The following is a 17,294-nucleotide window of genomic DNA, read 5'->3' as shown; positions in this document are numbered from 1 at the left end:
TAGGAGCACCACACATAAATGTGAAGAGCAGCATGTTATCAATATTGTCTTTTCATAAAACTAATGATTTCTAGGTCCTGATTTCTTTCAGATCCCTTGTCATCTCATTCCGTGCTCCTCCTATGCTATAGCCACACTAGGCTCCTTGCTGTTCCTCAAACATAACTACACAGGCTTATTCTGCCTTAAGGCCTTGGCTCTCACTCTTCTCTCTCGCTGGAAAAAATACCTGCCCCTCAAATCTTTAGATGGTCGGTTCTATACTATTAATCTGGTATCAGCTCAAGATTTCCTTCTCAGGAGAGGAGAGGTCTCTGCTGACTACCCAACTGAAGTTACTGCTTATTATATTATCTTCTATTATTTACTTCATTGCATTTATCACTGCCTGAACTATCTTTTTTTTGTTTACTGGTTTATCAGCAGTGTGCTCTCTTACAGCAGAGTTTGCACCTACCTTGTTCAACACCTAGAGTAGTACCTGAATAGTAGCAGACAATACATGTTTGCTGAATACGTTGGCTGGATTATTTTCTTGGACTCCCATCACCTAGAGAGATGCAGTGTGGGATCCATTCAGACTCTGCCATACCCCAGTTATGTCACTTCAGGGATGAATTTAGTTTATTTCACTCTCCATTTATAGATATCATCTACCTCACATGTCTGTTATAAGACTTAAACAAGATAATGTGTGAGGAAATGTTTTTAAAGCAGTAAAGATCTATGCATTGTGAAATGATGCTATTAAAGAGATCGTAATGCACATCTTAGTTAATATCAGTGTTACCGAGCAAGGTCTTGCTGCCTGATGCACGTAGAAGCCAATACTAGGGCACTGGCTTTTGAGAGAAGAAAGAACTTTATTGCAAGGTCAACCAGCAAGGAGACAGGAGGCAGGGCTCAAATCTGTCTCCCTGAGCTGAAGTGGGGACAGACTTTTAAGGAGTTGGGAGTGGGAGTGGTTATGCAAAATACTAGCTTGGTGTAACCTGATCGGTGGGTGGGAGTATAGCGGTCTTATAAATCTATTATGCTACAATTCAAGGGACCACTCGCTTTTTATTAGATTCCCCATGCTGCTTTCTCTTTACATTAAGTTCCATAGTTAGGGAACTTTCGGTTTCTAGGCAGCTCGAGGTCATCTGAGGACAAGGTTTCCATCTTCTGGGCATGCTCCAGCTACATGACTTGCAGTTTTTGCTTGTTGCCCCTGCAAGATAACTTTGCTATTTTGTTATTGATACAATAGGATATAATAGGGCCAGCAGGAATTGGTCTATGATGGTTACACGAGGGCCTGAGCTAAGTACTTTCCATGCATTGTCCCATTTAATCCTCACAGCAACTTTATTTGATAGATTCTTTTACCCTGATATTACAGATGAAGTAACTAAGAGTTAAAGACAATAATTAATTTATAATTGTTAAAGCTAGACTCATGCCTAGCCCTGTTTGTCTCCAAAGCTTGAGGGCCTCACCATACAGAAGTCTGTCTCACAAATTTATATAACAAATATTTTTATATTCTAAATAATGTTAAATCATTCAATTCATCCTTTTTTTTCTTTCCTTTTAAAAGATCCTGACGAGTTTGAGCGAATATATGAGCCTCTGGATGTCAAAAGTAAAAAGATTCATGTAGTGGACAGTGGCCTCACATTTAACTTGCCATACCCCTTGATCCTGAGACCTCAGAGAGGAGTTGATCTCATCATCTCCTTTGACTTTTCTGCAAGGCCAAGTGACTCTAGTCCTCCATTCAAGGTAAGGAGAATTTATATGGCATTCAATTATCTATCACATTCTTTTCCATGCCTTGTATATGCCTTAGTCCTCTTGACCCCAATTTCTTATTCCTTTAGCCTATTTTCTACATTATTGAGAGTAATATATCTAAAACACAGATGTGATTCAGTTACTCCCCTGCTTAAAGAAACTTTTAAATGATTCCCCATGACCTGCATTGAAGTTTATAGTCCTGAGCAGGACAGGAATAGTACAACGTATCTGAAGTTCAGAAAAGAAATTCAGCTGAGATTTGGGAGTTAGCAGGTAAAAGATAATTAAAACCATGCACGGAGAATGTATACTGGGAGAGGAACAGGGAGCATAAAATAGTATCTCAAAGATGCAACGACTATATCAGGGGAAAAGGATGAAAACCAAGGAAGTGCACAGTGTTATGAAAACCAGTTGAAGATATTTAACAACAAGGAAGTCTTTGGTGAACTGGATGAAAGCAGTTTCATTAGGGTTGTGAGGGCAGAAATCATACTGCAGTGATCTGATAGATGAGTGGAAGTTAAGAAAATGGAGACAATGCTATAGACTGTCCAGAGAAGAAGGAGATGGACTCCCTCCACAAGAGGATGTGGGGAACATCAAAATTGTGTGTACACGAAGGGGTGAGTTGTTAATAAAAGAGACTTGACTGTGTTTAAATGCTGATGGCTAGGAGTCATTAATGAAGATGTTATTGGAGAATGGAGAGATGACATAGGTTGCAGAGTCATATCCTTGGGAAAGTTACGAGGTGAGGAATGGAAAGGAAATGCAAAAGTACAGATGGAGAGTAGTATAGAAATGTCCATATTGGGGCAGGAGGGAAGGGAGGAAATAATGGCTGTGGAGGGAGACTCATTGTTAGGCATGAAAAAGGGAAGTTAAGAAAGTTCTCACGATGACTTCTAACTGTTATAGGAATTAGGAGTCAGTGTCATCTTTTAAGAGTGAGAGGATGGAGGTAGTGGAACCAGGGATGTGCAGAGAATAAAAGTCTGTCTCCGTGAATAAGTAAAGAAAAGTTCTGAGCAGGCAAAATAGAAAGATTGCTGGGCAGCACTGTGGCCTCACCCAAGTGAGACTATTAATGTTATTATTACCTCCACCTGGAGCAATTTAAGCTTTCTTTAGACACAACTTAAATACTGTTAGTGGTATTCAGACAAGAAAACAAGGATTGGTGAGATAAGCGATCTCATCACATCAACAATTAAATAAGATAATGGGCGAAAAGAGCATAGCCCAGGACCTGGCTGAGGAGGTGCTAGTTAAGAAGCCGGCCAGCTGGACCTCATGCCACGGCTCCAGAATGAGAATCTAATGCTCTTTCCCCTTCGCTAGGTGCCTCCTTTGTACACAATGGACATGTACCTTTTTCTGCGCTGTGTGCAGCAGTTAATGGTAAAACAAAGTACTTGATCTCCATAACATTTTAGCTTTTTTGGGGGAAAGACTTATATACACAAGAGCCATTTGGAAGGAAATCTAGAAACTTATTGCTAAATAGTTCTTTGGGTTTATGTAAGTATGTGTGTTCTAGGAGATGCGTACAAGAATAGATTGGTGTGTCCTGGAGTAGATGAGCAGGGAAATTAATGGAACAGGGTGGAAATGGCACAGAGGTGACAATGAGCACATTTGAGGATGGGAGTGATCTAATTAGAAGTGATAGATTTTAAGCTCCCATTAGGAGGGCTTTAGGGGAGAGTTTAAGATAGGAAATAGAGAATCCATGAAAGGTTTCCAGCAGACAAATGACTTCATGAAACTGGAATTTTAGGATGATGAATCTGACAGTGGAAAGTAGGATGAATTGAAATACTGGGGGCAAAAGATTAAAATCAAGAGGGATTTACTGTAACCCAAGCATAGGATAATGAAGTACTGCACCAGAGTGGGTGACTGTTAACCAAGAGCAGAATTGGTGACCTGTGAGCAGCAAGGGGGAGGTGAGTTTCGATGAATGACTCTAAGAAGATAGCTTAGAAGCTAGTTCTGGAGGTGAAAAAAACTGTATTATTCATTTTACCAGTGGAAGTATAAAATGTCAAAGCTAACATCTTACATATGAATCAGAGATCCACTACCTCAATGAGCTGATGTTAAAGAAGGTTTTAAAATATCACTTTGTCCATCTAAAAAGAACCATTGTGCTTTGTAAATCTTTTATCATATACTATGTTATTATTCTAGAACACCAGGATCTGTTTTGTGTATGTCTGTTGTATTTCATTGGTCCATCTGACAATCTGATAATTTATATCTCAGTACCACATCGAATTTTAATAACTGTAGCTTTATTATATGTTTACTATTTTAGAGAGTCTGCAATCATTACTTATATATATATATATATATATATATATATACACACACACACATATACATACATATATGTCTGTAGGCATTTCCAGTTGTGTATTCTCATAGATGTGCTTTAGAATTATCTTGTCAATTCCTTCCATCCCACCTCTTCCCTCCGTATATATAAATATCTTTTTATTATTGGTTTAGTATAGCATGAAACCTATCACTCTGGAAATAGTGAATTGTGTTTTTAAAGACCTAATATAAAGGAAATTGCAGTATATTATATATGATACATTTTTTCTCCTAAAATGAACTTCAGGACACTCAAAGAGAACAAAATGAACTTTCCAGGCTATCTTAGAATATTGAAAGTGACTTTTTAAACTTATGAGTGTTGTTATGATTGTTATTATAAAAATATGCATTTCTCTGTGGATCTAAAAGATTACCCAAATATAATTTTTAAATTGATAAGAATATTATTCTATTAATATTGAACTAGGATACTTATTTTAGAAATAGTATAGTAAGGTTTAAAAATTGATGAGGAATCTACATCAAGTTTTTTTGACAGGAGGGAAGAAGCTGCAATGTAATAACTGTATATATGCAGTATGATTTTATTAAGGTGATTGAACAGTGAATAATTTTCTATTTTTGAGACTGAGAAATGGATGCCATTTGTAATAGAAGAGTAGAGTATAAATGCTGGACTAAAAATTAGAACCATTAACTTTATTTCACAATTATTGATATAAGCATTTCATAAGTATAGTTAAATCTCAGATTTTGTTGGAGAGATATAGAATGATGGATATCATGGCTTTTGATAAAGGCAACCACAGTTTGTATGATATCTACATTGTAACTGGCCTTGAAAGTTGATGACGTCAATGTCAGTGGTACTGGAATTTTTTTTTTTAGATTAGTAGGCACATGCCCTAACTCCAGATATAAAAAACCTTATGATTCCAAATAATATTCTTATTAGTTGATTTAAGAAAAGCAGCTCTGTGTTTCATGATGTCAAGTTTCTTTTGACAAATCGTTAAAAACTTAGATATATGTCATGCAAGTTTAGTTTGCCGTTAGGGTCCAACCAAGAATTCTAATAGGATTTGTCTTTAATGTTGGTCATGAAAATAAGTCAGGGTCTTTATATTCAAGTCTGCAAAATAAAAAGACTCTGAATTTAGGGGAAAAAAAAACTTTGGATCTTTTGTGGAGCAAGCCAGGAATATAGGAGAATTCAGAATTTACTACTGGAGATTTTTTTTTCTTTACCTTACTAAATTTTATGAAGAGTAATATATTAGAGTTATGCCATAAATTATGTTATTTTTATTATGTTGCCATAAATTGGACATAAATCTAGCTCAGTTTTTCAGTGCCCTTTTAAATGCTTAATGACCAGAAGCCAGAACAAAGGGTTCATTATCTTAAAAATAAAAGGAAAGAAGGAAGGAGAAAAGGAGAGAAGGAGGCAATGAGGGAAGGAGAAAAGGAAGAGAGAAGGAAGGAAAATTTGAAATGAGGCAGTCTTCACAAATGATAAAAGTAATGTATCTAAATTAGCGTTATCTCCCTATATTTCACTTAAGGTCAAAATTCCATTTAAACCCACAAATAATGGAAAAAGAATTTGTATTTTTCCAAACTAACCTGATTTATTTGTTGACGTCAGGCCATGATCCTTGTTTTAGAACCTCTGCATACCATTTACTTATGATTTTTAGGTCGGGTCACGCTATCATGACCAAACCAGTCCATGTGTTAGCTTTGTGGGCATCAATCCACCGTGGCTGATGATGGGAACTTCATGTTATTAAATGTAGCATTTACAGATTTACCTCTTGTATTAGTTTACTGGGACTGCCATAACAAATTATCACAAACATGGGGGCTTAAAACAACAGAAATGTGTTCTTTCACTGTTCTGGAGGCCATAAATCGAAATCGAGGTGTCCTCAGGGCCACACTCCCTCCAAAGGCTCCTTGGGAGAATTCTTCCTTGCCTTTTCCAGCCTCTGGTAGCTCCAGGCTATCCTTGGCTTGTGGCTGCATAGCTCCAATCTTAGCCTCCATCTTGATATGGCCTTCTCTGTGTGTGTCTCTTCTCTGTGTTTGTCTCTTATAAGAACATTTGTCACTGAATTTGTGGCCCACCCAGATAATCCACTATGATCTCATCTTCAGACCCTTAACATAATTACATTTGCAAAAACCCCTTTTGTAAGTAAGTTTACATACATTCACAGGTCCTAGAGGGTTAGGGCATGGACTTATCTTTTGGAGGGCTGCCATTCAACCCTCTACACCTGTATCGGTTATTGAGGATCAGATGTCTTGTGATGAGTAGCTATACCCAACTTTAATTTCTCCTTAAGTATTTTTGTGAATTTATAGTAACCTCTTAGTGAAGAAGAACTAATGAGAACTTCAAAGTGCTATGAAAATTCTACACACTATTAGATATAGAGAATTATTTTCATGTCCATTGCATTATAAAACACTTGGACCCAATACCAGCATGCTTTTTATTGGAATCAAGAATGACCATAATCACAAAATAATGAATTCTAAGTTGTGCTTTCTGTCCATTGTATCTTATATTGCTTCAATACTTTCTTAAGAGTCTATAAATTTATTTACATACTTATACCTCATACCGCTCCCCAATCTCAAAATAGGTCTTAAATAATGAGAACCATCTTAGAAAGCACATATCCTTGGTTTGTACAGAGAAAAAAACTCATTTCCTCTAGAGAAAAGGTAATTTACACATAAATATATAAACAAATAGATTTAAATATTTAAAATACATGTTTATATATTTAAATATATATTTATCTATATATAAATAAATAAAATGGCATACATATGTCATTCACACTATAGTTTGAATATATTTCTATGTTATTTAGATTGTTTTTTCTATCCTTCAAGATGTTTTAGCACTCAAAGGTGAGCACAAACATCTTACAAAGTATCACTTTGAAGGATATTATCAAATTTTTATCTCCACAGAAAATCATTTCAGTTAGTAGTATGTAAATTTACCATGAATTAGTCTATGGAAATCTGAAGTATGTGAGGTGTCAAACAGCAACTGAAATGGACAGTTATAATAGAACACAGTTCTGGCATATTGCTATATTTTGTGGAGCAGCGTTTTTTCGCTCACTGCATTCTTCTAAAATACCCTTTTCAAACTCGTCTGCTCTACTCATAGTCTGTGTCATTGCTTCTCAGTCTTTACAAACAGAGAAATGAGACATCAGAGAGGAGACGGTTTTTTCATCCTGTAATCACTGTCGTTATAGTCATGGGTTTTTAATCTTTTCCACATCAGCATCATATAAGGAAAGGGAAAGTTTCCTTCGCTTCCTGATTCCAGCATGAAATAGCTGTCTAAAAATAGCTTGGTCTTTTGCCTCATGCAATTCCCTTTTCCTCTTTCCCCACAGATCCACACATCGTTGGTCATACTCTTGAGTCATGTTTGTAAACACTAGAAAGCTCTTTCTTTTCTTTGTTCTCACGCAATTAAGCCACGTTGTGAACTCTTGGTTTTATTTTGATGTTGAATAATCTTTAATGAACAATTGTGAACAGTGCTAGACAAGAAATAAAAAGCTGAATAATTCAACTGAACAGGGGGAAAAAAAGGAGTTAGTGGTAAAAAGTGGTTTCTCACATTTCAAACAAGATATTATTCATACATATGGGATTTTCAGTGAGACATAATCATATTCAGCTTAATAGTTTATGAAACAAATGCTTTAATATACATTAAATCCTTTGTTCTCTCAGATTGTTATTTCTTTGTAAATGGCATTGGGAGTTGATCAACTTAAAATTCATGACATTCCAGAAGCATCAAGAATAGTGAAAGTTCAATGAAAAGTATATTTTTCTCTAAATTTAAGGTGCTATTTTAAAGTACTTATTTTCTTAAATATAACTTACTGAGTTTTTAAAAATACATTTTCTCATTTAATCCTCACAGCAATTGTGAAGAAGATAATATTTTTAACTTTATTTAACAGTAGTAGAAAATGAGTTGCTGAGAAATAAGAAACAGGTAAAATGTAGATGAAATGGGATTGGGAGCCTACTATTTCAGGGATAACGAACAACCTGGTCTCTCCTTGTCTGTTTGTTTGTTTGGTTGTTGTTACTTATGGTCCCCATGGTACCGTTAAAGGAGGATCACTACATACTCAGACTTCAAAATAATTTCTTGCCCATCGAGCTGTGCTGACTAAGCAGTTTATCTGAGATCACTCAGCTAGTAAGTCAAGGTGTCTGTGTTTGAGCTGGGCCTTTCAGATTGCACAACCTGGGCATGAAGCCATCCATCACATTCATCCATCCTCTGTCATACTGCACTATAATATCTATTATTTATCTCTCCCATTGATTTATAATCTCCAAGGATTCATGGACAGCTTCTTTGTTATGCCTAGAACATAGCTGGTGTTCAACAGTAATTGTTGAATGAATTAATACACACTCTGAGGAAATAGTGCACGTATACTGCCAACTCTCATGGGGAATAAATACTGTTTTCATAGCATTTACCACAGTTTTAAACCTGAAGGGTTATTTGATTATTATCTCTCACCCACTAGGCTATAAATCCCATGAGAACAAGAGTTTTACTCACTTTTAGTCCCCACCTCCTAGCATGGAGCTTAAATCTGCAATTTCATTTGCAATGGATTTTCATTCATTGAATGAGTCAATGTGATGACAAGAGTAGTGAAAAAAACTTAAGATTGTAGTGATCATTTCCCCAAAACCTCCTCTCTCTGGGAATTTCCCTAATACCATTCCTAACTCACTTCTTTTTTCCTCTCTTCTTTCCTCACTTTTCCCTTTCATCTCTTTTCCTCTCTTTTCTGGTATTCATTTACCAAACATTTGTATAGCACATGATACGTGACAGGCACTGTTCTAAATACTGTACAAATATTAATTAATTTAATTCTAATAGCAATCTTATGAGATATGTGTTATTATTGTCATCCTAATTTTTTTTGTGTGTGAGGAAGATTAGCCCTGAGCTAACATTCCTTGCCAATCCTCCTCTTTTTGTTGAGGAAGATTGGCCCTGGGCTAACCATGCCTATATTCCTCTATTTTATATGGGACGCCGCCACAGCATGGATTGACAAGCGATGCATCAGTCCATGCCTGGGACCCGAACCTGCAAACCCCGGGCTGCCAAAGCAGAGCGTGTGAACTTAACCGCTATGCCACCGGGCCGGCCCCATTGTCATCCTAATTTTGTATTTGAGGATAGTGGGTGCAGAGACATTAAGAAACATGCCCACAGTCCAAGAGCTCACACTTTAACTCAGGCAACCGGTCCCCAGAGTCTGCGCTCTTATGACAGTCTGCTTATTTGTCCCACTCCCCTTTAGGCTACATATAAATAGAAATAAGCTCTATTTCCTGCACCTCTCCATATTGATTTATGTTCTCTGGTTTAAATTTAATTGTGTGTGTGTGTTTGCTTACCCACTGTGTTAGCCAGGCTTGCTGCAGAAACAAACAAACCTAAAATCTCAGTGGCCGACAACACAGATGTTTTTCTTGGTCCCGTTACGTGTCAGCAGCTGCAAATCAGCTGCTGTGGTTCTGTCCCAGGTATCTTCTTATTCTAGTGGTGGTGTGGAATCCTCTTACCAGGGAGGGAGCTAATAAGTGGAAACAGTCATAAAATCTACCACGCCCATTAACTAAACTCTTGGTTCCTCTGTATGGCCCACCCTTCGCCCCTACACGTATATAACAACAATATGCTGAGGCCAGAAGCTCAACTTCTTTTCATAAACGGAAGAAAAAAAGCTGATTCAGAGTAACTCAGATATTTTTGCATACAGAAAATTTATTAATTTTTAATTAGTTTTGTGGAGAAGTTACAGGTAAAAATTTAGTTACAGAGTGCTCCTCATTCTGCTTCATCGGAATGTTTGACTCCAAAGAGTTAGAAAACATTGACATGGCTTTTAAATGCCCGGAACCCATAATATATTTTTTTTCTCTAACAATTACTCCAATAGAATTTCATTCAGTTCAGTTCCATCAATAATATTTCAAATGCCTTCTACGGAGCTAGCCTTGTGCCAAGAATTGACATAACAGTAGTGAGTTAGTTTATGGAGTACTTTTATACTTTTTTTGAGATTGACGAGATTCTTGAGAACAGGGTCATTATCCATCCTAGCAAGGAGCGCCCTGCTATCACATAGTAGACACCTAATGAATACTGAATGATGGCTAGACAAGCTGAGCAAATGAAGACTGAAAATTCCCAAATGCATCTTTCCCTCTCTCCCATAGGAACTTCTACTTGCAGAAAAGTGGGCTAAAATGAACAAGCTCCCCTTCCCAAAGATTGATCCTTATGTGTTTGATCGAGAAGGACTGAAGGAGTGCTATGTCTTTAAACCCAAGAATCCTGATGTGGAGAAAGATTGCCCAACTATCATCCACTTTGTTCTGGCCAACATCAACTTCAGAAAGTACAAGGCTCCAGGTACGTTGGGAATGAGTGATACTTTGTAATGTAGAAATCTGGTAAAAGAGCAAGACTAATATTAACCTGGTTCACACTGGCACTGCTGTACCAACTATTACAATATTGAATGCTTCCCTTACCTTGATAAATAGCTACTGTCCGGAGACCCCAGGTCCTTTCCCTCTTTCTCATCCCAAGATCCTCTGAGTTCTTCACAATCCAGAAATGGAAGGGTTAGCAGCTAGCTCAATAAAAATCTCTGGGGCTTTACTCCAAAACCCCTGATTATGCTTGTTTTGATTGATTGCTGCCCTTGTCATAGGGGTTGTTAAATATTTTAAATATCACTCTTGTAAGGGAGTCTTTGTTTCAGAAAAAATCATGCAAAAGATTCTGGGATTTTTAAGTGACCACAAGATTAATGTAATCTAGTAGTACAACATGGCTAGTAATTTCAAATTGCCATGTTATATTTCATAGAAAAAGAGAATCAAGTTCAAGGCACAGTCATTCTTTTTTACCACATCCAGAGGAGTCTGTAGACTCTTCTGTATCCTGGAAGATATTGATTAACAACAGGAGATCTAGACATTGACAGGCAGGGTTGTGTGATCCTAAAAATCATATTATTTTAGGACCAGAAAATGTTGTTTTGATATGAAAGACACAAAAAATAGTCATGGCAGATTTGAGAGGGGACTATGGAGAAGAAAGTGACCATTTTCTAGATGGCGGAGGGAGACAGAAAAAAGATCAGTAGGGATGGAGGTTATTATGAATCATACTTCAACATAAGAGAAGGAAGAATTGGCTAGCATTTTTAGTTATTGAATAGTGGAGTACTTGAAACCTAGAGAATTTTCTATCAGGTTTGGGTTCCCCCAGAAGCAGATTCTGAGAAGAGGATTCAAGTGCAATTAGTGTATTTAGGTGAACTAGGAAATAAAGAAAGCAGGGAAGTGATAAAGGGAAGGAAAGCAGACAACAAAGATGTGTTTGTATGCTTCTACCACGAGGAGAACTTGATTCTACTGGGAAACTCTAGGAAATGGAATAGAACCTATGCTCCAGAATCATCCTTCTGCCTCACATGGCAAGAGGCAAGGGAGCTGGGGCATTTATATCCTAACTCCCTACAGTCTTTGGTTGACTGCTGCCTGGAGTGGAATGTTATTTATCTGAATTTCCAGCCTCCTGCCAGTGAGCAAAGCAGCCTTCCAAAGTTGCAAGGAGAGGTAGAAAGCCCTTAGGCACAAAGACGCAGATACTGGCAACTGGAGGTTGCCCAGTCAGAACACACAGAAATGATCAAGTCCAGGGAATATGGATGGGTGCCTAACAGTGTATAGTACATGACCCCGGTGGGGGCTCCCAGTGTTGTGTTTATGCTATATGTATGTTTGATTCTCTGGGTTTTAGAGATATTTGGTAGTTTCAAAATAATGCTACTTGAGACACTTCTGATATTTAGGTGTTCCAAGGGAAACTAAGGAAGAGAAAGAAATGGCTGATTTTGATATTTTTGATGACCCCGAATCACCATTTTCAACCTTCAACTTTCAATATCCAAATCAAGCATTCAAAAGGCTGCATGATCTGATGCACTTCAATACCCTGAACAACATTGATGTAAGTATCTCCTATGGTCAATGTCAAATACTTCCATATCACATGAACATAGCAATACCTCTTTTTAATTAATTAAAAATAAAAATAAGATTTATGAATGACACCACCCATATCATACTATTTTATTTGTCACGAATTATCTTATTAATCTCTAGAAGAACTCTATAAAATTCACAAATAAGAAAACTAATGCCTCCAAATTGGCAGAGCCCACATTTTATACTATTAATTGATTAAAGGATTGGTTAATACTCAGCTTCTTTCCCAAAGTATCTAATGTATTCATCATATGATAAAATAAATTATAAGTAGGAAGAAAAGTGGCAAAAAGGAAATATAAGAGTAGGAAAGTGAATGTTAACAGAAGTGTAGTTAATCTGCAAAAATATTGTGAGTTTTAGGGGAAACACTCATGCTTTTTAGTGTCTTTATTTTTGTGCATCTTGGGAATGGCGCCAAAAGTAGCAGCCTCCTCATTTTAGCCCTTGAAATATCAAGTATACTTTGCTTTAGAAACTTTAGAAACAAGACATTGTCTTCAGTATCAATCATTCCTATCACTCGTATATCTGCTGCTAAGAGTCTACGTATCTGTGAATATTCTTTAGTCTCTAACTCACCACTTAGGACCACTCTTGTGTAACTGGAATCATGTTGGCTTGTGGTTCCAAATCACAGTGCCTGACAAATTATTATCAATTGTGAAAGCCCAAGTTCATTAGCCTAGTTGGATTTTGGGCATTAGAAAAAAAAGGATGAAAGAAAGAAATTAAATGGAGAGGGAAAGGCATCATATCTGATTTGCCAGTCTTTTTGAAGACTATGTGAGTGGTGTAAAAGAACACACCGTATGTGGATGAGTGTTCTGTTTATATGAGATTTAATTAGATCTTGTGAGCTAGTAGAATTCTGGCACATCTGGTTTGCTTGCTTGTCTAATTTGGCGTGAGACTAGTAATGATCAATGGTGTGCAGTTATAACACTTACACCTAACATGTTTATTAATCAGTCTTTAATTTTTGTAAACATATGAAATTTTCCCCAATAAGCTTCAGTTCCTGCAACTCTAAAATGTTTTCTTATCAGCCTTCATTTGTGCATAATATGTGATAGTTCATTTAAAACATGCTTAGCAAAATCTATGGCATATATCATTTTCTAAATATATTTATTCTTTTTCTTTTTTCTTTTATCTTATGAGCAATGGACATCTGAAATCCATATGCTACATTGTTTCTGTAGTGATTGTGAAAATTTAAAGAATATTAAGAGAAAATAAGTATTTCAGTCTATGATTTACAAGGAGCCAACAGATATTCTCAAAATAGAGTTGTGTTTTATAAAACCCCATTCTGTTAGAGGAGAACTAAGGGGTAATAATCTTATTTTTTCAGTATAAAGCCAATGAACTCTAAACTATATATTCCTTAGGATGAAATATGTTAAACTTGATTGGTTGTCCTCAAACGGAAAAAAAATAAATTGTAGGAATATATAAATATCCTATTGGACTTAGGAAAATAAAAGGATATACACACACATATGTATGTATAACTATGTATATATACATTTTTGTATATATTATATATGTGTGTGTGTATATATATATACACACACACATATGTAACTTAACTACATTTCTCTCATTGTTTTCAGTTCTGGTTTATATAAAACCTGCTAAGCTATTCGCTATAAAGAATGATGTAGTTCTATTTATATATTTTATAAACATTCTTCAAAGTAGTTTGTTTGACACATAGATGAAAAAATTAAAGCCTGAACAAAAATAGACTGAATTCCGAAAATAACTGTCCTGATTTATAGCTCATCAAATGTTGATTCTTCACAAACCACTTAATTAAACTCATTTTAAGTGCTTCCACGAACTTTTCTGGCACAACATTTAGAAGCAAGCTCATGGGCTTTATATTATCTTTAGATCCCAGATGGGCCACTTGTGTAATTTTGAATAAGTTACTTAAACTTTTTGGGCCTCAGTTTCCTCATCTCCAAAACAGATGTAACGGCACCTATTATAATGGCAGTAGTGACTCTTTAATCAGGTGATGTATGAACAGTGCCCTGCAAACAGAAGCTGTTCAATAAATAGAAACCTACCTATGTGTGTCTATATCCTACACCATGATGGATATGCCTCATGACCTTTGCAAATGCCCAGAATTAAAAATATAGACAAGTCTGTACAGGTAATATAGCTTAGACAGTAAATAAGTATTTTTTAAATGAATGAATGTAGGCTTCCTCTTCAATTGTATGACCATCAACACTTGTGTTCAAGTGACTCATGGTTGTGTGTGTGTGTGTGTGTACACCTCATACCCAAGTAAGACTTCCAGTTTTCACTGACACTTTCTCTCTCTCAATGACTCCCCACTGTCTGCTTTTAACCAAGAAAACGTATTTTATCAGAGTCAAAGCTTCTTGATAAATGATGGTAAATAAAAAACAACAAAACTGCAGTTTTCGACTTTGTGGCCGTGACTACTATGGCTTAAAGCAAATTTTCACCTTCAATTCACATTCTGACTTAAATTTTTACTCTGAAAGGCCACCCTGTCTCTGCCAGTTGTATGTTTCTGTTGCTTCATTTTCCCCAGAGAGCCTTGCTGGCCTGCTTTGTTGAAGCTAAATTCCAGTTCATCTTTGGAGCACTTCTGCTCTGTGTCTGCTCACTTTGTGACAACAGCCTAGGTTTCTCATTAGCGTCAGATTTCTGCACTTACTCAATCCTCCCAAATTCCTTTTAACTGAACGTTGTCTCAGTGCCTTTACAAATGGCAGTATTTCCTGGTTTTGGGGTTTTTTGGGTTTTTTTTTTTTTGTTAGAAACCTAACATATAGTGACTTGTACCAGTAGACATGTGGTATATGGGAAATGCAGAGACTTTGGAGTCAGGCCAAACTGAGTTTTCAAATCCTTGCTTCCTCTTGGCTGGCTGACCTTCGGCATGTTGGTGAACTTTTCCAAATTTTACTTTCCTCATTTGTAAAGGGGAACAATGATACATATCTTATAGGATTAAGTAAAATAATATAATTTAAGGGCTTGGCAGTAAGAATCACTGGGTAAATTAAAGCAGCTAATATGATAATGATAATAATTATCATCAGTGTTCATGTTATCTCCTGCTTTTAATTATAAATTTAAACCCTTTAAAAACAATGACTTGTCTTATTTACTTGTATCCTCCAGAGACACTGATCACAATACATAGAACCTAAAATAAATCAGCAATAAAATTTTCTTGAATGATTTTTAAAATGTCAATGACTTATTGGCTGAAACTGTTGAAGAGTTTAATGTCATAGGAAGAGGGGTAGCAAGTGTCAGAAGACAAGGTCTGTCAGAGTTCCTGACCGTGGAAAATCTCTACACAATGTATACCTGGCCAGGTAGTGTGGCCACGTGCTCTACTCATAACCCACTGCTTTGATCTGGAAGGACTATGCCTTCCGAGATATCTTCTCCAGGACCTCATTGATTCAGCTATCACAGGAAAATGTACTGTTATGCAGTCGCACTCACTGATTTATTAATTCAGTAGGCATATTCAAAGAATCTTTTAGGTGTCAGTTTATTCAGCATATGCCAATGATGCATAATAATGAGCTTTTAAAATACTTTCTCAAACAATTCTATAAAGCATTAAATATTAGATGTTAATTTGAGGAAAAGCACATATCCAGAAGTATTGGTACTTAATTCTTAATTTATTGGTATTTCATCATCATGATAAGAGTGTCTGGGTACGAGTTAAGGTTTTTATCTTTTTAAAAATAATTTAGAAGCTTATTATGTACTATTGCCTAATGTATTAGGCCCAAATTCATCTACTTTTAATGCTGCCTGTAATCTCTTTTCATCTTATTTATTCATTAATTCAACACATATTTATTATCTACTGTGCCAGGTACTGTTTTAGGAATTAAAGATAAATAATGTACAAAATAAAAAGAATAAGAAAAAGTTTTAAGTGCTTAATATAAGCCTAATATTTCTCTCTCAAATATTGAATGCTCAAAACTAGCATATGAGGTAGGATTTTTCTTTATATGTGAGGAAACTGAATCGAGGATTATTTAGCAGATTGCTGGAAGTCACAGTTCGGTGAGGAGCTGAGATAGGGCCACAGGTTTTTTTCTCACTCTTTCCTCGCTTTTGAACCATCTATCTCTCAAGCAGCTTTATTCCCTAGTATTCTCCAAACACAGCTTCCTTTTCAGCCAGGCCAACTCCCAGATGTTCCTCTACATGCCGTGACCTTCCATCTTCAACCTTTTTCTAAGATTATCCCTCTACTGAGAATGCCCAGTCTTTCCACTCCGCTTATAAAATCCTGCCTGTCCTTCAACTCAACTCAAGTCTCATTGTCCCCATGACTTGAACTTTATCCTGTTTCATTCAACGTCCAATGAACACTTTCTGTGCATTCATTAATTTTACAAATATTTATTGTTACCCTTCCATGTTCTAAGTGCTGAGATCATGACTAACAAGGTCCCTGCTTTCATGACACTTCGGTTTTCATTGGAAAGGCAGACATTAGCCAACAAATTCACAGTAATTTAGACCAGAATGTCCTCTTGTGTTCTTTTACATTTGTAATTTTTATTTCTCTCTCAAAATATACTGTAACTTCCTCTTTGGACTCATTTAAAATTTTCTGTTGTGGAAACTCAGTATTTGCTTGTGGATTGCTCATAATCTCACATCTCTAAATTTGTTCCTTTTGAGGGGAAGAACACATTTTACATGTTTTCTTTCCTTACTCTCTGTTTTATTGCCAAAGATTGAAGGGATCTGGATCAACAATTAGGAAGCTATTGAATGGCGCAAGTGCAAGATGACATGGGTCAGAGTTAGGGGTGGGCAGTGGGGATGGAGAAGGTTGAGATATGCGGGTTATGGCAAGGATAACACTGACAGGAAGGATTTGGAACCTCAGTGAATTTCAGGGGGGAATGAAAGAGGAAATTGGATATAAACACTATTTAAGATTACTCCTAATATAATTTAAA

At 36.4% G+C, this 17,294-nt stretch overlaps 1 protein-coding gene across 1 annotated transcript in view; it reads left to right on the top strand.

Annotated features, from left to right (window-relative positions):
* Nucleotides 1-17,294, top strand: part of PLA2G4A (phospholipase A2 group IVA) — a 147,451-nt gene that overhangs the window by 125,617 nt on the left and 4,540 nt on the right. Inside the window, exons 15-17 of the mRNA XM_058539851.1 lie at nt 1,583-1,767; nt 10,447-10,642; nt 12,096-12,253. Coding sequence (XP_058395834.1) covers nt 1,583-1,767; nt 10,447-10,642; nt 12,096-12,253 — 539 coding nt within the window. The remainder of the gene's footprint in view (nt 1-1,582; nt 1,768-10,446; nt 10,643-12,095; nt 12,254-17,294) is intronic.

The sequence above is a fragment of the Diceros bicornis genome, chromosome 4 (assembly GCF_020826845.1).
Source record: "Diceros bicornis minor isolate mBicDic1 chromosome 4, mDicBic1.mat.cur, whole genome shotgun sequence".
Taxonomy (NCBI): Eukaryota; Metazoa; Chordata; class Mammalia; order Perissodactyla; family Rhinocerotidae; genus Diceros; species Diceros bicornis.
The sequence above is the reverse complement of the archived record's forward strand: the minus strand, read 5'-3'. Positions and strand labels throughout refer to the sequence as shown.